This window comes from Diadema antillarum, unplaced genomic scaffold (genome assembly GCF_040938485.1).
Source record: "Diadema antillarum isolate AM-2024a unplaced genomic scaffold, OU_Dant_1.0 scf00000151, whole genome shotgun sequence".
Taxonomy (NCBI): domain Eukaryota; kingdom Metazoa; phylum Echinodermata; class Echinoidea; order Diadematoida; family Diadematidae; genus Diadema; species Diadema antillarum.
In genome coordinates this window covers 333,315-355,744 of record NW_027271040.1, presented here as the reverse complement: position 1 = coordinate 355,744, position 22,430 = coordinate 333,315, and the positions used below count along the sequence as shown (strand labels likewise).

General features: G+C 37.8%; 1 protein-coding gene across 3 annotated transcripts in view; it reads left to right on the top strand.

Annotated features, from left to right (window-relative positions):
• Positions 1-5,412, top strand: part of LOC139721900 (alpha-N-acetyl-neuraminyl-2,3-beta-galactosyl-1,3-N-acetyl-galactosaminide alpha-2,6-sialyltransferase-like) — a 55,692-nt gene extending 50,280 nt beyond the window's left edge. For all 3 annotated transcript variants that reach the window (XM_071633226.1, XM_071633227.1, XM_071633225.1), the window contains exons 4-6: positions 6-201; positions 1,634-1,741; positions 3,634-5,412. In XM_071633226.1, the coding sequence (XP_071489327.1) occupies positions 6-201; positions 1,634-1,741; positions 3,634-3,838 (509 nt within the window). In that variant the 3' untranslated portion in view covers positions 3,839-5,412. The remainder of the gene's footprint in view (positions 1-5; positions 202-1,633; positions 1,742-3,633) is intronic.
• Positions 5,413-22,430: the final 17,018 nt, after the last annotated feature.

Genomic DNA, 22,430 nt, shown 5'->3' with positions numbered 1-22,430 from the left:
ATCAGGTAAAGGTCAGCCAAAGTACATGGTGGTTTGGGGTCCCTATCTTAAGATGAGAACTGATGGAAAAGGAGGGACGTACAACGCTGCAGCCTCGCTGGCGAGACAGAAGGAGCCTGATGGTATGAAAGTGTTCATGCTCACCGGAGGACAAATAGATATTGCTGACAACATCTTTGAGAAGGAGACAAACCGGAACAGGTATGCATCTTCTTTTTCTTCTTCTTCGCTTTCTTCTGGGGGTAATCTGTCTCTTTCAATCAAGAAGAATTTTGCAGATTTTATCCGAGTTTTGGTGTGTGTTTTACAACTCTGTCAGGATTTTACCTTGCACTTTGCAGGAGAAGTGAAGTGGGTTCTTTTACTATGTTCATATGGTATAGTCCTCCTTCACACCAGACCAACAGCTCTATGTCCCTACGGAAAGACTTGGCAATTGGTAAGGGTTATATGTTGTGCCAAAGAGCACTACTGTTGGACTGAGATTTAAACCTCCCGCATGTGCATGGAAGCCTGCAATTGTATACGCACTGCTCAGGCACAACATATACTCAGTGGGATAGATGGGTTAGAAATTGGCGGCCACTGTCTTCAAACTGTGTCTGCCCCTGCCATATTCTTTTGTTCCTCATCCATAAATTTCCATACGAGGGTATAATTTCATTATTAGTGGGTAGCTCAGATGACAAAAGTAGTTCCACCATAGATGAAAGGTAGTCTAATAGTGCAGTGGCATTCTCATATCTGTGACAGTTATCATTGAAATTGATGGCATCTCACAGCATGCTGTCTCTTTGAGACTTAGTTCCTATCATATATCAGTATTTAAAACGAGAACGTTCACAGCATGAAACTTTTGTGAATTGGAGCCGATGACCTTTTTCACAACATGAAACTTCCGAGAATCCCTACTGGCATTCAAAGTTTATATAGAAAAACACACTTGGATGCGTTTTACTGTAGCGAATCTTGACTCCTTGCGAAATTTGGGAAAGTTCCATGCACGCAAAAATTTCTGGTCTTATAGTAACTAATTAATTTCGAGAAGAGCAGAGAGATTTAGCACATATACCCAAACCACTAATTCCATTTTATTTTACATGTATGTGTAAAATACCAAAGTGATGATGTAGCAGTCTTCTAATTGTTGTATTTTGGGTTGAAAACAAGTGCGTACATAAACATTCCGGCCAGGTGAGGTTGTGTAGAACCAGTTTCCATGGCAATGAATAATTACTATGACATCACACTTTGGTACTCTGTAGCTGACAACAAGAAATCTTCTTTAATAGGTCTGATGGTAGTCTCTGCTTCAGCCTCCTAGAGGATTTATATTGGGTGTGCTAATCTATATACTGTAAAACAAAGAATGTTCATGTGCATTTTAACTTCGCAAATTTCACGAAAACCAAGATTTATGAAATTAAAAGCCACGCGAAAGTTCTTGTCTACTCTATATGCATTGAACGCCAGTAGCAGTTCACGAAAATTTCATGCCATGAAAAAGGTCGTCGGCTCCAATTTGCGAAAACTTCATGCCGCGAATATATCAGGTTTTACAGTAGTGTCTCCTATCGTTATAGCGTCATGCTCCTATTAAAAGTTTACACCATAATGTATCCTTTCCAAACAGGATGGCCTCTGGATCCTGGCTTAGCACCGGTTGGTTCACGATGCTCCTAGCCAGGGCTATGTGTGATGACATCCACGTCTTCGGCATGGTTAACGATTCCTATTGCCAGTATGTACACTGTATTTGACCTTTGACATTTCTTTGTATATCTCAGGGAATGTGTTCCTGTTTTGTGTAATTGTTTATGTGGTTTATAGTTTAGTGAGTTATTTTCATGCCTCCATGATGTAAATGCATGTAGCTTAACCCATTCCATACATGAACCTGGTGGCCTGTATATCAAGTCTATGGGTATTTCAGAATTTAGTATAGAATGTGTTTAATAACAACCATTGATCCAAACACATGTTACAATTGAGAGGAGTTTTTAACAAATATTTGGTTTCCTGTGCTATGGAAGATTTTAACAGTATATTGTCACCCTGTGTACAAGTGTATTTGCAAGATTGCAACTGCTGATCTATATTTTATCAGAATCCTTTCCACTATATATCTTTTTCTAATGAAACATTGTTCTGTCACGTATGTGTGACATAACTTACCGCAATTGAGTAGCAAGTCGTATGGGCTAAAGCCCTGAAGAGTGGAAGTAGATTTAACTCTACTATAACCATTGGTGCTTAAATGAACTTTGACCCTTGACCAGCTTGCATGTTTGACGTCATGGGTGTGAGGGGGTTAGGTGATGGCCAACCTATGAGGGCAGTAGATTCATGAAGAATGGAAATATGAGAAAGTTTTGACATTTGCTTAAATCAGAATATAAAATTATTAAACTTTTCAATATCTGTCCCCATAGCACCTGTCTTTGTCATGTGATCAAGATTTTGTTTTTCTCAAAAGGGTTTACTTTTAGTAAGCAATCTGACTGAATATATAGATTTTGTTTTGATACGTCCTGTAGTATTTGTTTTCCTCTTTCCATGAAAATGCATGAGAACATAACAGACTTTGTATACATATACAAGTTGAGCATAGTTTTGAACTAAATATTTTTAACTGCAAGATGATAATAAGTTACTTTTTAATGTTGCAGAAAACTTGCATCAGTTGGGGAGATCGTACGTAAAATAAGAGATTTAGGCTTCTACCAACCTTTAGTGACTTTCTGGCTAGCTTTCGTCCACTCCTGTGGACTTCTTCAGGCCAAGTAATTGTACCATTTCTCTGACACTGCCTGCTTATTTCTTTGGACTGAAGACTGGCGATAAGCTGTATCCAGAATCCCTATTGAGTGTGGGTTTGATTCTGTTTATCCAGATGGACTCTTTCATTTTTCTCGGCCAAAAATTCTTTTCAAACCAAGAAAAGTGAAAGAGTCCAATGATCAAGAAACAAGCAGGTAGTGTCAGAGAAAAGGTGCAATCACTTGGCCTGAAGAAGTCCACAGGAGTGGACGAAAGCTAGCCAGCAAGTCAATAAAGGTTGGTAGAAGCCTAAATCTCCTATTGCACTTTTTAATGTATAAGACAGGTGAGGAATATCATTCTTTAACTCATAGATTTCTGGGAGAATTCTGTTTAAAATTTGACATTTTGTTATGGTCAGATTAAATGCTCATTAAATCTGCGTGTGAGGAAGAAAGAAATTTGCCAAACATTGATAATTGATTGAAAAATAGGAATTTTAACATTCTCAAATGTGTTGCCAATGTATATCAAAGCAGTTGTAGATTAGCATCCAAGAGGCTTTTGGAAATACTGCACCCAAAAACTGACGATTTTTGTGAACAGCAAGGGATTTTTTTTCTTCAACTTAGCAAACACTTGAAATGAAATGTGATAATTATATCAAAAAGAGATACAGCACCAAAGCACAAAAAACACACAAAAAAAGGTGGATTTGATGGGTTACTAAATGCTATATATTTTGTGAGGTTTTTTTATTTTCATGAAATTCGCTAATTTAAACCATTCCTTATGGGAAGTATACCAGGTTTAAGTGGCGTTACTACCCAAAGTCAATTGTTCATTTTGCCCTCTGTGATTCAATTATTACAGGTCCCATCCCAACTCCAAAGTGCCGTACCATTACTTTCAGGGAAAGGGAGGCCTTCAGGAGTGTAGCTACTACCAGGCCAACGAGAAAGGCAAGAGATTCTCGCATCGATTCGTGACGGAGAAAACCGTGTTTGCCCGCTGGGCGGCGCAGGGGATGCCAAGCATCACTTTCCACGTCCCGGAATGGACTCCAGCTCCACAGTGAGAGCCCCGTTGGCCTTTCGTAGGCACTTCAGACAATCTGGCCATGTGTGTGTCTGTGTGTGCGCGTGTGATATGTGTGTGACCAGGAGCTTAATTCAAAGTTCAATTACAACTCATGTAACGGCTAGCTATTCCAGCATGGAATTTTCCCGTGCAATAAGGCTGTGATATGGCTTTGTAGAGCGTACCACCAAAGTGATGATGTTACAATTTTGTTACAGCTTGGGTTGGAACCACATGCATGTGCATGAACACGCAGGCCAGGTGAGGTTGTTTACAATCAGTTTCCGTGGCAATGAATGGCTATGACATCAGATCACACTTTGTTACGTTCTGTCAGCTGGGCCTCACAGACTTCCTCTGGCCATTATAGGCTTTCACAGTGGCTTATGGCACCTATCAAAGCTTACGATCAAGGTCTGTAGAGACATACACTGTACATCTCTGGATCGCAGGTTAATGGGTCCCAAGTGCCAAAATCAGAAGCTGCCAACACAGTGAGTGCTATGTGATGTCATTCATCTAGTCAAACTGAAATATTTCTGAATTCAGGTGACTCGCGATCCATTACAACAAAGTCCTCTCGACCTGCAGATTTCTTTTGCTTTATCGAAATTTTGTTACATATAGCAGAACAATGAAGTATATAAAGATATATATATAATGATTTTAGAACCTGAATTTTTGCTTCGTTATATTGAGGGTTTTGTTATAATTGTGTGTGTCATAAAAGGAGTGTACTGTTTTTGTTTTGTACATACTTAAAGTGTGTGTACTGAAGACAATGATCGAGTTATCAATGATCAATGAGCTTCTAGTATGTAGATCTACAAAATGAATCTATGAATGCAGATTTTTGTTTTTCTACATGGGTATTGCCTTTTTAATGCATACACCAACTGTATATGCTAACAGTGAGAAAAAAAAAAGAAAGCATCGTCATGGCGACCCCAGGAAGAGTTTGTGTTCATACAAGTCAGGCTGGTATGTTTGCCAGTTAGGCGGGGCCCTAGACTATGCCAGCAAAACGTGCCATGTTTTCACACATGATCACCTCCTAATTTGCCTTTATGAGCAAGTGCTGCCTCCTCTGTGTAAATGGAGTTTAAACCTGTACAAAGCAACCATTGTATCATAACAAACAAGGGTGGCCTTTGTAGACAAGTAGTCTCTGTAGATATGATGATGGCCAATTTGATTCCATCAGGCACTATTTATGGTTAGTGAATGTCTGTAACATGATAGCCTACCAACTACTGAAGATATATGATGTGCGTATATGAGCACACGGTCTCAGCAGCGTGTTAGGAATTGTTACATCACAGAAAGAGAACAGTGCAAGAAACTGTCATAAATGTCAATCTCTTGTAATCTCAGTCACCACTTTGGTTGATAGCCCTTATTAAAAACAGTAAGAATTGAAACAAGTTTATTACTCAAGATTCATCAAGGCTGGTAGGAAAGATGGACAGGGCCCCTTTTAACCTCTTCCATACTGGAATCGGGAATCCCCATAGACTTAATACACAGGTCACCAGGTTCCTGTAGGAAACGGGTTAACATCTCTCTCTCTCTCTCTCTCTCTCTCTCTCTCTCTCTCTCTCTCTCTCTCTGGGTGACTTTTGTAATGGCCATGTACACAGGTGGACACACTGGACAGGTGACCACTCCAGCAGGATGGCTATAGCTGTCCTTTTGGAGTGGTCATCCACCTGTCCAGTTATCAGCTATCAACCAGATACTTAAAAAAGATGTACCATGAGGGTACCATCTGCTTTACTATGCTACGTACAAATACTTAGTCACTTTTCTTTTTCTAAGCACACAGAAAACTTTTGCTCCATGTCGTTCTACCATTTTTTTTTTCTTCGCATGTACACACATCAAAGGCACCTTTAATTACTGAGAGGTTTTAAAAACGCTGGGAAAATTATGACCTTTGTTCCCAGTATGCAAAGTTCTGTCAACGGAGTTCCTGCCAGGATTCAACGAGCTTTGTTTGCTGTGATAGCCATTGTTTCCGTTTTTATCCGTCAAGTGCTCAAGAGTTGGCCGGTGCATTGAACTTCTGGGATGGTATCATGTTGAAACTTCATTTTACTTCCATAACAATGTACATCCATTGTAGTTCACTTTTTAATGCATCTATTTTGCATTTAAACAATGAAAGCAGAGTTAAGTATGCATAGAAATCAGTCGAAACTGTAGGAAGATGGTAGCAGTAAACAGTGGATAAAACTGTACTTGCAATTGATTGCCAACAGAAAATTGAAGAAAAAGTCGAAATTGGAGAAAATTTGGAGTGGCCCGATTATAGAATCTTTCATGGTCAATTTTGCCATGTAACTGAACAATGAAGCAACCGACTCAGTAAAAACCATTTTAATGTCCAGTTAGACATACATATACCACACAAATCTCATAGTAAGAAATTTGGTCTATTCAAAACAATGCAAATAGCCATGGAAATAGCAAAACATAATACTTGAGGAGAATTATGTTGACTATGGAATATCAATTTGAATCAGTTTGATGGCATCAAAACCAAAGAAGAACCCCTCCCCCCCCCAAAAAAAAAAAAAAAAAAAATACTCAGCAGTGGTGATGTGTTTTAGACCCTGTGTGTAGTATACTACTGGACCGATATTGATCCTTAGCTGTTATTGTACATTATGTGTTGCAGTCATCTAGTTTATAGATGACATTGATATTATATGAAGTGTCATTCATCGTGAAGTATATCTAATTACGGCCTTGCTTTGAAAGGGGAAACCCGACAAGAGTTCTTACATTTCTCATATCCTCTGAAAGTGCCTGCAAAGTCTTTCGGTTTCCTTATCAGGAAAGTGGTGACTATTTAGAGCAAGGAGTCAGTGATGAATGCTACTCAGCTACGATATAATAGTGAGGGTACTGGCTTCGTGTGGGTGCATTCATACAAACATTTAGATTATTGCACAGTGCAAAGTTAATTAGTACTGGCTGCAGTGACATATATAGGCCTCCATGTACTTTGTTTGATGCTTCCTTGATTCTGATTAGTTGAAATTAGGGGCATAAATTCCACAACAGTTTTCAGCCGTATAGGTACCCAAACTGCCCCATGGTATTATACCACCCCACAGTACTGAACAGCCCTCTCTTAATTCGTAGAGGGTATACACAAGTACATTGGATTGTACTGTAAATGCTTGGCTTCCATATAGCACAAGAGGTGACCTTGAATTGTTTGATGTGATTACAATGCAAACATCCATGGCAGCACAGACAATTTATTCACAATATTATATTGTGTGAATTGGCTACAGCACGAGGGTGGTTGACCAGGTAAAATTCAATCCATATTTAGTTGGTATATTAAACAGTTATGGACTACTTTAATATACATTGTATGCGGGGCATTCCTGATGCTATACCCCTCAGGATCTCAACAATACCTCCAAAAGCAGTTCACATCTGTAGACTGTTAATAGTGATTTGTCAATCACCTTTAGCCCACCCTAAATGGAAATATTAGCAATTAATGTCCACCCAATCTGCCTATCTGCACATCACTCCTTCTTTTCCTTTTTTTTACTCATACATATGGGCCGTGACATGAGAAAAGGGCCCTTAGGGCATTAAATACTGAAAATGATTTTTCACCTCCACATTGTAGGAGGAACTCTGATGTATAATAGATATGCAGGCCTCTTTCTAAAATTCCACTCCTAAATGCTCCAATTACGACGTTAAAAAAACATGTTTTGTCCAAATCCTGTCACTTTTTGATGCGTCTATGCATGTGTGCACAGTTAGCTAGTTGATCTCTTTTTGTGCGTATTGCTTTGTCAAACTTCTGCGCCGTTTTGTGGCGTTTGCACGCAGCGGCTCTAAGGGCCCTTTTCTCGCGTCATGGCCCATATATATTTACGTGTATACTGGTACATGAATATGCCTTCAACCGTCCATTTAAAGTAATGATACATAGTGATCACTGTTCACGCAATACAATGATTTGCCCTCTCAGTTATTTATATTCAATAAATCTAATCACAGGGGACATGAAAAGGCAAAGTGTATCACAGTAAAGATGATTATTTAAGATCTGGATTGCTCCTGTCAAAAGTGTCACTTAGCTGCCAGTGACTATAGAAATGATACCGACTAAACCATTCCATTAAGTCCATCTATGTGTGAACCATCAATTGATAAATCCATAGGAATGCATTCACATAGAACAATGCCTACTTGTAAACAAACCAGCTCTTACAAAGCTCAGACAAATAGACAGATTTTTAAGGTATTGAAAGCATGAATATGATAATATGGCCTTCCTTGGTTCATAATGACCCATCTTCCGAAGATTGGGTGTTCGCGCGACACAGTTATTCCCCATTATTCTTTGAAGTGCATTCATTCGGTGAGGATAAAATGGGTGTTAGTTACAGTCCTTAAGCCCTAATTAATGTGCGTTGTTCACCAATTGGGCCAAGCACACTGGAGAGCTTTCTTTGCCAGTTGGCCACAGCTAGCTGTCTGGAAACTAATTGTCAGTGAATAGAGATTACCTAATCCCCCTAATCCTTTTTGCATTTAATACCATTACAATTCCTGCTGCTTGACTGACGCTCATTGTTCTACTCTGAGTAGCCTTTGCTTGCTTTTCTTTGCAAGTTGGGATTATCAAATACAGAAGAAAAACTTGGCAGGTGTACAGTAGAGGAAGACTGTGAAGGAGTGTGGGCACTTCAAAGGTTACAGCAGAATCCATTGATGTGGTTTGAGGAGGAAGTTGGGATTTGGGTTGGGGCAGGATGGATGTCTATAGCTTTGTATTACTCTGACAAATTGATTTGTGTCAGAGAGCCAAACTTCAGTTCATCAGTTAACCCGTTGAGGACGGGCTGATATTGCTACAACACACATATTTCCCATAGACACCTGCCTGAGTATACTCGTGACTCGTCTTCAATGGGTTAAGAGTTGGAGCACAACGATGGCAAAGTTAGCGCTTTTCAAGCTGTGCATGAGAGCGATATATGCAAGCAAAGGCATATCACTGCTGTAACTGCTAGTATAGAGTCTCTTTTCTTGTCTTTTTTTTACTCTGTAGAATTGAAATAATTCTCACTTTTCTTTTGTGTAGTGCTCATGCACACAGGTTTTACCATCTTTCTCCAATGACTATTGATGAATCTTCAGGACTGTGAACCTTGAAGTGGGGATTTTTCAAGCAGATAGTCATAATCATTTCTTTAGCTGTCTTTACAATGCCTCATTGCTTTCTCCTCTCTTGACCCGTTCCATATGGGAACCTGGTGGCCTGTGTATTAAGTCTGTGTGGTTTCAAAACCCAGTGTGGAATGGGTTAAATTTTGCAGAATGAGTAAAGCACTCTAATATGTCATTTACAGATGACTTGAAGGGAATGGTATGTGAGCTGAGTTCACTAACTCTACACTTGATGTTTCAAACTGATGTTTACTGCCTATTTTTACTAGGTTTCACAGTAAGATATTCATTTCATTTTTGCCTTATTTTTGAAAATTTTGAATATGCGTTGATATGGCCTTTCTTACAGACATAAAATGAATGTTGTTTGGACGTTTGGGGAGTCATCCACTCTCTTGTCTATGCATGCATGATGTAAATATGCAAGCTACTAGTACCACTAGATTTTAACAGCACATTGTTTTCATGTCAAAGTCTCCAGAGATTTTCTTTCTGTCTACTTTGTATATGTGTGTGAAATGGACAATATCCCTTAAAACCAGAAGTGCTTTTTCATTTTACAATCTTCGCAAGAGCCAAGATTAGCGAAATCAAAAATGCAACCAATAGTTCTTGTCTAAACTGATATGCTTTGAAAGCCTGTGGCAATCTGCAAAAAAAAATTCATGCCGTGAAAATTGGCCATTGGCTCCAATTCGTAAAAACTTCATGATTCGAAAATATCTTGCTTTAAAGTAGTATTGTCATGGGCGCTGCACTATGAGCTAGTTCAGTGGTTGATGGACATGATTAACTATAAGAAAGTCTAATCTGGGTGTGGCCAATACTGCACCCTGTATCAAACTTTTGAATGTTTTGTAACATTATAAACCTACCAAGTCTAATGCATTAGGTGTGAGGCTCAAGCCTCAGGGATCTTTCTCACACTCACATGCCTGAGGAGCTCCATGTCATACCTCATAGACAATCAACCAAAAATAACCCCTCCCCCCCCCCCCCCCCCACAAAAGTTAAATTTTCAGGCAATATTATTTTTAAGAATGGGAATGTGCCAAAATATCGTAATTGATATTTTATGTCGTATTCACAATTTACAGCTTAAAAATGATAAACTTACAAGTTTATATCCCATTAGAGGTGGGACGCACCCTCCTCCTGATTGATGATTCAGATCTCATGGTTTAGCTCGTGTAATGCCTTCATACATACATGGCCAGTGCCACATTTTTAAAAGTGGAGGCCCAGTATATATTTCTGGTGTCACTTCCGTTTTGTTTTTTGTTTTTTTTGTTTTTATTTTAAGTTGGGGCCCCAAGGGGTTAAACCCTATGTATTCCTATATATTATCCCCCCCCCCCAAAAAAAAAAAAGTGGGGGGGGGAGGGCTAATGTGGGGGCCGTTTTATCATGTTATAAATGTGCTGTATTTTCGTGCTCTTAATTGCTTGAGAACCCTCAATTTTCAAGGGTATACTGTGCAATCATAGAAAGTGATGTTATTATTTGTCCAGCCATCAAAGACCTAATTTCTTTGTTGACTATACTGTGAAACTTGACTGTTAAGCATGGTTATAGATATAAATGTTATTAAAAATACAACTTATTTTTGTATGCCTATATATATAATGTATATGTTTATTACCATGTTATGCTGATAACATTGCGAACCATAGAGTTGAGGAGTATGAAAATATATGGTGATTTTGATTGAAAATATCAACACTTTAGAAGATATACCAGTGAAATCTAATGTACATAAGAATAGGCACATGAATGCAATGGGTCATGTTAAAACACCATAGTGATATAAGATATGATTTATGTTTATAATGTATACAGGCAGGAGATGGAAAATTATTACTCCTCAAGTTTGAATTAAAAACAAAATTCAATTTTCCATGCAAATTAATTAATTGTACATATTCTTCCCTTACAGCGTCTGCAACATTATCAGAGTACTGTGGTGATGAGTCACATACATTATTGTGTTTGTATTCATGTGTGTTTGTATATAATATGATTATATGTCTGTAGATAGCATATAGATAGATACCAGAAGTATACATGATAATATATGCCACTTAAGGAACATATCACCATCTCATTCAACACATTGCCAAGTAATGATATTCAGTGTAAAGGAAAACGTCCTTCTATGAAATGTATTTCTTTGCAGATGATACACTAGAGATGAAGTTTATGAATATTTGATTAAAGTTTGTTTTTTATGCATCCTGCACTTATTTTTTCAGTCCTGATGTGACTGAACATATTTTTCTTTTTTGTGCACATCTTGTTGCAATTTGGATGTAGAGATCCTGTGATCAGCATTTATGAATGTGTAGAGTTTATTGCAGTTGAAGCTGATTACTAATTTCAGTTGTGTCAATGTCATTTAATGACTTGTACAGATAACTAATCAAATCATATCTGTTACGAATCAAGATGTCTTTCATTGTTAGCTAATAGACCCATTGTGGCCTATTTGTTCAGTACTTTTCGAAAAATTACTCTCGGTTTGTTGTAATGAAAATCATATGTGAATTTTCTGATGAATGACTGAAATATTCAACTATATATGTTCTCTAAAAAAAGTTTTTCATTATTTCTGCATAATCAAAATGTTAATAATTTTTGCCAACTAAATTCTTGTGCATTAATTTTGTTGCTTTGAATAATCTTATTAAAAGCTTGCCCACACTTAGAATGACAATCAATGCGTGTGAGTGGTGTGTAGTATTATAATATGCAAATAAACATCTTTCGTGCAGTGATAGGCCTAATGTTTTATTGCTTGTTTTTAAAACATAAAAGTGCAAAATGGACTAATTTAGCATTGATATTGATAAATTACATATCAGTAAATGTTGAAATCATTGCATTCAGGATAAACACTATGTTAAAGTCAACAAATTGTTGGATGGATATGTCTTTGTGTAGAAATCCTTAATCATTTTGTTTCATTGAAATATTGGTAATTAAAGTGAACTCTGTAGTTTTTTTTTTTTTTTTTTTGATTTGCCGTGTGTGAACAATGGCAAATAAAATCAATTTTTTAGTAACTCCATGTAAAATCCCATAACTACTGTGTGTGAATGCAGCTATTGTAAAGTCTTCATGTAGGAAGATATCGAACATTTCCTGTAACATTCCCCCATTCAGACTAGAAAAATCTTGTCTCAATGGGAAATATCAGAGACCATGCGATTTGTGTCTGCGTGTTTGTATATATGTCACAACGATGGTTTTAATCTGAGATCATTTTGAATGATCAGCTTGTAAATGTACATGTACAACCCGAGTAGTTGTCTCATAATAAAGGCAGGGCCTCATTGCAGCATGTGCTGTGTGGACCCGACCACGCTCACGCCAATAGCTGGTGTGAACGTCAGGAGTGCCATGTTCAAAGTGTTTCAGAAAATAAAGAACACACCTTGTACTGTCAGCTTACTATTAAAAAAACTGTTCTACTTTTCCTCAAGTTAAAACCATAGGAGGATCTCAACCAAGTACACAAGATTGTGATTCATACGCATCAATTACTGTATACGCCATATATTTCACGAGTCTAAATTTTTGTGAAGCAGGAATTCCCAACGATTTCGCGAGTGGTTAAATTTCCTGTACTGAACGGAGAAGTGTACACGCGTACATCACATTTGCATTGGAATCAGAGTCGATATTTTCTTGTGTCTTTAATTTCGCAAATAGCGCCTGACTCGCGAAATTCGCAAAAATGAAAACCTCGCGAAATTTTTGTCGTATACAGTATATATTCAATGAGCTTCAGCTATTATATGTCACAATTATAAGCCAGGGCTGATGTGTTCTGACACTCACTGAAATGCTACATGAAGCAACCATGATATGAGGATCGTTTGCATATCAGGTGTGTGTATACCAGCTCTATATATATGTATGTATTTTACCTCTGATTATGTTCACTTTTGTCAAAATACTGTGTATTGATAAAAACAAACAAACATCAAAGGAAGCAGTTGATTTATGCAAACTAAGCTTTGCTTTATTAGATCTCTCTGGACTCCTAGATTATCCAAGACTTGCAGAGATGTACTGGTTGTTTCATCCAATATCAGATTCATCATGTATATCTATATCACTTGCATTTGTTGAAAAGACAAAACAAAACAGAACAAAGCAAATGTAATTCACAAAGTTGCTCTTCAAGGGCGCAAACGTGTTCTGTGAAATGTGCAACGTCCATGTCAGGATCAGCAGGATCAGTTTTCCTATTAAATTCAAACAGTTAAAATCCTGGTATTTTGTGATAACCCTCATACTGAAGAGTACAATGTACATTCTGACATAAATGCATGTGTTTTCGGTAGTGATAATTGCCATAAATTGCACTAAATTGTCTTGATGTCTATAAATCTACTGTTCATCTACTATGTATATGTATTTGCCCATTGGCTTTTGAGTTGAGGCGACCATATGTTGCGAATAACACTCATATAATTGGGTTTTTCCATTTCATTGGCAAACGAGCCAGCCTTAAACTTTCATCAAATGAGACGGCAGTATACAAACACCAATGTATATCATTATTGATTTGTGTTTTGAGAGTATGCATGTGCCTTCGTTCAGAAAAAAAAAAAAATGTTCAAGTGCAAAATTTATGGAGTTTCTTCTTCCACACCTTACAATATTTGCATTTAATGTTTGCCAGTAACACGTTGCACTAGTTGGTACAATTTATGGACAGTCATTGTTTCTTATACTGTAGCCGTTGATATTTTTGCGTGATTAATTTTTCACGCTGAGCAGCTCAAAAACATATTTGCAGGTTCTTGAATTCGGGCTGCGCCATTGTCAACCCATTCAAAATGTGTAAAGATAATTGTGAAGATATTTGCACGAGTTTTAGAATTCGCACCAGCCAAAAGGAAAGTGAAATATGCCAAAAATTAATGTACCGCAAAAATTTCCCTGTTTACAATAGTAGTCTGCTGAGGATATGAAGATGTGTGTAGATAATCATGTACAGACTCGAGTGCAGACACAATTTGTCATGTCCTGAAAGCGATGATTTTGTGCAATGTTGGAGGTAGCACGTCCTAAATTCTTCTTGGTACTTGTCTAGTAGTTTACAAACATGCCATACATGTCTGTCTATTTTGCTATGATGATGTAGTGCCCCATAAGTAAGTTTGTTTTTGAAATGTGTATCTTTCGACTTTTTACTCCTAAGATTCAACTCAACAGCGACACTTCTCAAGCAGAGCATTGTAATGTAACATAAAAGAATTTTTTGTTTACAAAAGAAGCAGTCCACTCTACAGAACGACTGTATATGCCATATATTTCCCAGAGTTTTTATGTTCCTTAATTTCGCGAGTGTATGTAATAATCAACTCTGATCTTGACATGAATGCAACATACACGCTTACATTTCTCCATTCAGTATTGCATTCCACGATAGTGAATCTAACCACTTGCTGTATTGTCCGGACGTCCAGAATCACACACACAAATAAAAACAAAACAAAACATAGACTTGCAATATATATGGCAGTACACCTGTACAAATGTCACAGTATTCTGTAAGTCACTGGGTCATGATGTCTTTAAACTGCCTTCTTTGTGAAGCTTGCTCAAAGTCTGAACTCATAATGACGGGGTTTGATGTATTTTCTCGTTTAAATCAAATCCTGGTTGGTGGCATATTAAAAGTCTGTATTATCTTTTCCTGTCTCTTAGTCGTGGAATAGAACACAGGGAGTATGTCTCTGTTTTGATTCGCAATGTGTATTCAGTAATCTTTTGAAATCATTTTCTTACAGGCAGTATAAGTATTTCTTTTTTTAATGGTGATTAATGGACATTTTGATAGTAAACATGAAAATGGTCACTGCCATACACCTTCAGACAGTGCCTTTTAATCTTGTGTATCTCGCCCTCCGCTTGGGTGATTGTGGCAGAACGGAATACTTGGAATCAGCATTGTTATTTTTATCTTCCTGACATCAGGGCATTGTATGAATGTACCCTACACCTTTCTCCTTTTTTTTTCAAATGTTCCATTTTTAAAGTGTGGATATTAAATGATGGTCTTCTACAAGTGAAGAGAGAGAAAAAAAAAAGGCGATGAGTATGTCCCTTTCTTTTCCAGCGTGCTGGATAGTGGTCATGTCTCGACAGCGACAAGATAAAATGGATGTTATGTGGAGTGACCTACGCTTGTGATCTTGAACAAATATGACAAAGGGAAAATGTTGATGTGAAAATAGTGAAGTGATGCATTTGTTTACAAATTTCAAAAAGTGATGGTGAACTGGTAATTTCCACCTCCTCTATTGCACATGTGGGTGCGATGGACGTCACTGTTTAATGAGAACTAGTGAAACTTGAAATACAGGTAGGTGTACCAGTACCTTCTTGCCATATGTGACTCTGCACCTCAAAACAAACAAAAAGTCGCCAGACATGAATTTTTAGTTAAGACCATATTCTGAAAGAGCAGACTTTAAGCTTTAAAATGATGTATAACTCAAATCAAATGGACTCTCCTAACCTATCTAAATATTTGAAAGAAAGCACAAACTCAGGAAAAGTGTGAACTGAGAAAAGATGCTCTGAAATACAGTGTCTATTCAAGCGCTTAATCTTTACCAAACCGTGCTGGCTGTGCGATGAATGGGACAAAAAACAGGCAGTAAACCACCAGAGTAACAACAATGAAGGGATTATCAGATTAAACTGAAATTAAGCATGCCTCATTAACACATTCTGTTCATAATTAATGCTAACTCTCAAAACAGTAGCACTATCATTTCAAAAGTTATTAGAGTTGAAAGTGAAGAGTGTGGACACGGTTTTTCAGAAATGAAAAAGGGATTCTAAAGACACACCTAATCACACTATTCTACCAAAAGTGTTTGAGATAAACTGCTAAAAAAAAAGAGAAATTCCTGCCCGTTTTATAATACCAAATTTTAGCATAATGTAAAAGAAGACCCGCTCTTTCAGAAAATATGAAAAATTCAAGTTCGGCTAGGTTGACCCATTTCACTTATTTTCAGTCCTCACGCAAAATCAATGTGTGCGACTTTATGTTCGTTTTGAGGTGCACGGTCACATATGTTCAATTAGACTTTTACCAGTGTTTCACTGCGCATAAGCAAACCTAATATGACCATTAGAAACAACAGTTGAACATGCTCTATTCTCTGTTGTATACTTGTAGAGGTGTACACTTGTAAACAGGCAAACTGTTGAGTTATTCCTGCAGTGTTTCGATCTGTACATTGTTGTCCTGGGTTTGCAATATGGTGCACTCCCATCATAACGAAAGTGGTTATAACAAAATATTTGTAATAACGAAATAAAATTCAGGTCCAAAAGTTATCGATATATCTTTATACGCCATACTGTTCAGCTATAACGAAATTATGATGAAACAAATGAAAACTACTGGCCCCGAGGACTTCCCTTATAACGGGATGTGCACTGTGTTGCATTTGAGGGATATGAAATTTAAATATATGTGTGGATTGAGTGAATGCAGCCATACCAGTAGAGCACATCAGCTAGGGAAAATCAGACAATCCGTTGAAAAGTTATGAATTTTTACATTTTCGGTGTTTCATCACTGGTTGAGAAGACTACTGCAGTTCCTGATGTCATATATGGGCAACAACATAATGAAAACAAGGAAAAGTAGAAATTACGAGGTGCGTAATATATGTCCCCGCCGGAAGTAGCATTTAGTAGCAAAATGTACAATATAGGTAAAAAGATGAAGGAGTGCCATCACATAAAGCAAACGGAATCGAAATCGGGTTAGAAATGGCGAAGGAGTAGCATTTTGTAGCCAATGTACAATATAGGTAAAAAAAATCAAGGTCAAAGGTCAAAGAAGTCAAAGGTCAAAATTCTGTGTAGAAGTTTTGAAGCCCTCACCTAGTGCCATCACATAAAGCAAACGGAATCGAAATCGGGTTAGAAATGGCGAAGGAGTAGCATTTGGTAGCAAAATGTACAATACAGGTCAAAAATCAAGGTCAAAGGTCAAAGAAATCAAAGGTCAAAATTCTGTGTAGAAGTTTTGAAGCCCTCACCTAGAGCCATCACTTAAAGCAAACGGAACTGAAATCGGGTTACAAATGGCGAAGGAGTAGCATTTTGTAGCAAAATGTACAATCTAGGTCAAAAATCAAGGTCAACGGTCAAAGAAGTCAAAGGTCAAAATTCTGTGTAGAAGTTTTGAAGCCCTCACCTAGTGCCATCACATAAAGCAAACGGAGGTTAGAAATGGCGAAGGAGTAGCATTTTGAAGCAAAATGTACAATATAGGTCAAAGGTCAAGGTCAAAGGTCACAACTGAAATTCTGTATAGAAGTTTCAAAGCTCCCATGTAGTGCTATCATATAAAGCAAACAGAATCAAAATTGGGTTAGAAATGGCGAAGGAGTAGCATTTTGAACATTTTGATCACACACGGACGCACACACGGACGGACACACGGACGGACGGACACACGGACACACGGACACACGGACACACACACGTACGGAGCCCGTTTCATAGTCCCCTGCTCGAACTCGTTCGGCGGGGACAACAAAGAGAATTCCATAAAAACATCATCCTTTTATGAAAAGTACACACACCTTCGGCTTGCTGCTGACATATTGTCCCTGCTTTCTGAAAAGTGTTCTTTTATCTATGCTATAAAAGAAAAGCCATGTGCAAGTTTCTTGAAGTTTTCTTGATAGAGCGTTCACACGTGACATCATAAAATGTGAGTAGTCTTCACAACCAGAGATGGTGGCACCAAAACTTAACAAATTTTGTAACTTTTTGACAGATTGCCCACATTATTTCTCCCTTGGGAGAGTTTCACATGGCCATCATACAGCAGCAAGCCGAAATGGTGACCGCTTCGACACGTTTGACTTCACACAAGGCACACACAAAAGCACGGAAAGAAATCAGTTTATACAGACAATAGCATGTGAACTTACACACACCACATATTTTCTTGTTTTGTTTTTATTATGCGACAACTTTTTTTGTTTTAAACTTGGTATGTATACATAGATACTCATCAGATAATAAAATCAACGGGAGCCACTTACAAATATAGAAATCCCCTCCAAATTCTTGTCACACCTCAAAAGCACAGCTTATCCTGTGGTTTTCGCATACTGTGTTTTTTCCTCTTACCATCACAAACGTGCAGGTCTGAATCATAATATTTCTGCCAAAATCTGTCACTGTTGCCATTCTCACTGATGCGAGCTTTAGGTGACGACCCCCTCCTGTTTTTTTCTGAAGCATGAGTTGTTGCGTGTGGTCATATCGCGTCATTAAGTCCTCCCAACTCATTTCTGTTTTTCCTCTCAAATCATTTTCTATTCATTTTTTTTTTTTTACTGTACAATACACTCTTAAAATGTCAATACCTTGGGATATTACATATCCCTTCTCATTTACATGCACTTATCAAAATATCACTATATAACACACAGTTTATGGCATTGCTAATTGCTTCTAACAAAGATTCCTCTTTTTTTTTTCTCGTATCTTCTTTCTTTTTTTTTTGAAAAGTAACATGGCAAAGTTTAGTTACATGAAACAATGGAAACTCACTTTTGATAACTTTTATTTCTGCTGTCAAACGAGCAAATACACACAAAAAACACGTATAGTGTACAACCCATCCTTTTCCTTCTCTGTCAGTACTTTGCTAGTTGCTTGCCTTCTCAACAAGGCATAAAAAAAAATACTAATTATAGTTTGGATCCCAACCCCATCCCCCCCCCCCCCCCACAAGCTTCCATGACACCCCATTCCATTTAACACTAACACACACCCACACAAACATGCAAACACACACACACACACACACACACATTTTCATGGTGGGACTGCAAAAGAAAGAGTATAATAGTTCTGGTATGGCATCAAATCCTCGTACAAATCATTAACCAGCGTACGGTTTTATGCGGGGCGGAAGCGGGGCCCATTACGATAGGAAAACCTTCTAACCTTTTTGCCGACCACTTTTGACGCTTTGGCGGGAATAAAAAGTGTTCATTGACGAAATCAGATTCCAAGCCGACACAATACTGAGTAGCTACACATGTCAAACTATAACACTGCAGTCTTTTTTTATCATTATTTCTTCACAACCTTCTTATCCTCAACTATGTCTTTAATCACGACAACTTTTCTCGATATGATGTAACTGGCATTTTCCACAGATTTGATCCCATAGTGATCAATCATGGCACCAACCTACTCCATTGTCAGAAGGCTGCTTTAGCTTTTCAACAACAACAACAAAAGTTATTCAAAACAATGACACATGTTCCAAAGTTTGAATACAAGTGTGACAAAGAACTAAACCTTATATATGTTAAAGTTTGACTGAGTAAGCTGATGGGTAACATGTTTAGAATATTCCTCCTTACCCCCCCCCCCCCCCCCTCTCTTTTCCCCCTTGGGGAAAAAAAAAAATGTAAGAATTAGAATTAAAATCAGGAACCAAGTAACATGAAAGTTAAAATGAACACACAGAGAAAATGAGAATCATATCTCTGTCACTCTCACTAAAATTGACTTTGAATGCATTTTAAAAAATATATACAAGCGATTAGTTTCATTTTTGCAAAACCCACTTTAACTCCAAGAGGTAGATATAACAAACAGTCAGTCCTTGTTCATTCCCCTACACATTCGTCAAGAAAAGACAACCACATATCATCTTCCGGACCAGCGATCTGGTATTTCATTTTTTTTTTTTTTTTTTTTTTTTTTGGCAGGGTTTTTGTCTTTTTCTTCTGTTTTTTGTTTAAATCAGATTAAGGGAATAGATCAGAGTTTTCGGGAGAACAAGCAAAACCTGTATTTTGGCCAAGAAGTATCTGCTCGTTTCCCACTGATGGGACAATCGGAAGCGGACAGCTTCTTTTTTGAGAGGCCGTCTTGTTGGGGGAAAAAACTAGAGAGAAAGGGGCCTAACAATACACGATAGTAAGATGAAATACGAACACAGACTGGATATACGACCTTTTCAACACAATAGACATAAACAGATTTTTTTTTTTTTTTTTTTTGCGCTCAGATACGTGTAATACCGCATGTACACATCATGGTCAGGTTTCAATATTTACTACACGTAGATACATTTACATACCCATAAATCCCCGTAATCTTATTTTTTTTTTCAGTTGCAAGCATAATCATTGTGAAATTCATTGTAAAGATCAACGAAGATACACATTTTTTTTTTCCAAGTCATTTTGGGCAACCCTGCTCCAGACAACTTTAAGACTCATCTCCACAACTGAACTCACAAATAAAGAAAAAAAAAATATGTCAGAGGAAATAAGTAAATATGAGCAATTTTCAGTATTTACAGCATGTATAATGACAGAGAAAATAATGACAATCATTCAGCTATTTTCATTTTCATTTCCTGACGTCACATGTACACAGAAACTAATCACGGCGCACACCAGATTAACACTACATAATATGCAACATAAGCGTCTAAAATAGATTTGGTTGAAAAAAAAAAATTACACAGACTTATACAAAAAATTGCTCAGTCATTGTGCTGCTGTACTACAATCTGCACTGGAAAAAAAAAAAGTTCCCACAAAAATATTCATCAAATTTACATTTATGTACCCATAAATCTTATACTTCAGAGGATCAATATATCGTCAGAAGAAGAGACTTCCAAACTCATATACACAAGAAAAAAAAAATGAAACAAAACAAAACAAAACAAAAAAACCCACAAGATCTTCGATCCACTATTTCAGATAACATAACAGAACATAAAGAACGATGACATTTCATACTACGCAAAGAGACAACACAGTACAATATGGAAATGTTTTGAGTAACACAGGTCGTGCACATGATTGGATTACTCTTCCTTCTTTCCACAATCAGGTTGTAACATAATCGTGCACCATATTATATTTACAAATGAAAAAAAAAAAGTATGCAAACAAGGACCAAATTGCAAATGCCACACAAAGGCTGGCAAATTGTTTGTTGTGTTTTTTTTCCAACAGTGGAATATCACTTAATGCAGGTTGCACGTGGGTATATGACTAAACAAAGCACTGTACTTCTACATGGTATCACGAAGCATGGATGACCCAAGCTCCGTGCAGCCCCGCCGGGACAATCGGCGTCCCATGATAACCTCCCAGCCGTGGCCAACCATACCACCTAGGATGGGTAAACATTGCCCCCCCCCCCCCCCCCCCAACCAGAGTGACGACTCATCAAAAAAGACTTCTACTACAAAGTGGCAGTGTCCGTAAAGGCGTGTGAGTGTTCCATTCTAGGATTGTTCTCTCATTCAAATCGCTCCATCTCTCCATCTGCCCCCCCCCCCCCCGGTGGCGAAGGAGCACCCTTTCTCTCTATTCAACATCATCTTGGAGCATGACTCCGTAACCATGCCATCACTAGATCAAATCTTTCCACATCACAGTCTCAAATTTTTGTGTGACTCCTGAAACTCGGATTCAGAGAAATGCAGCCGCACACCTTGACAACTCGACCTGGATGCATCGAGATCGAGCAGCGAGCGATTCGGGTTGATATCAGTTGCCACGGTGATGATGCTCTGCTGCAAATACTTCAAAGAAGGACATGGTTGATAAAGAATAAAAGAAAATACTCGCGCACTGAGCTCGACCAATAAACACAGTATATGTCACTCACAACAATCACAGTTAATGTACATACATCTCCCTGATAATGTGCAGGTTACTCAAACTGGCTTGAAGTCTATCAATGAATCTCTTGTCTCACCCTCAAGACACTAAAGCAGCATTCGAGAAAATATACAAGCATATACTACAATTATGCTATACCTTTGTTTTGTTTTGTGCTCCTCCATACTGTTGTAGTGGTAGTAGTAGTAGAAGTAATAGTAGAAGAAGAAATAGTAGTAGTAGTAGTAGTAGTTGTGTCAAAATAGCAATCACAAGTGTATGTACAAGTTAACAGTCATGGAATCTTTTTTTTTTTCCTTTCATTTTCATTTTGTTTTGCAAAAAAAAAAAGAAAAAGATTTTTCACAGACTACACATAAAAACTTACAACCGTATATTCATAAAATGTTGCACTTTACACAAAATACACAGTGATGGTATACACTCGTGCGTTCGTTGTTTCACTTGACATGAAAACTCAGTCAGGAGGACACCAGTCAGTTTTATCTCCCTGGCAAACTCTTTTGAGAAGAGGGTTTCGACAACGAGGACAACCATTACACATTTCCTCATAAATGATTCTGCAATCCACTACCAAATATTGGTGCACTGCTGTCATGGCGAAAAGGCCATCGATATCACGGATCCCCCCACAATAGCTGTGAAACTCAC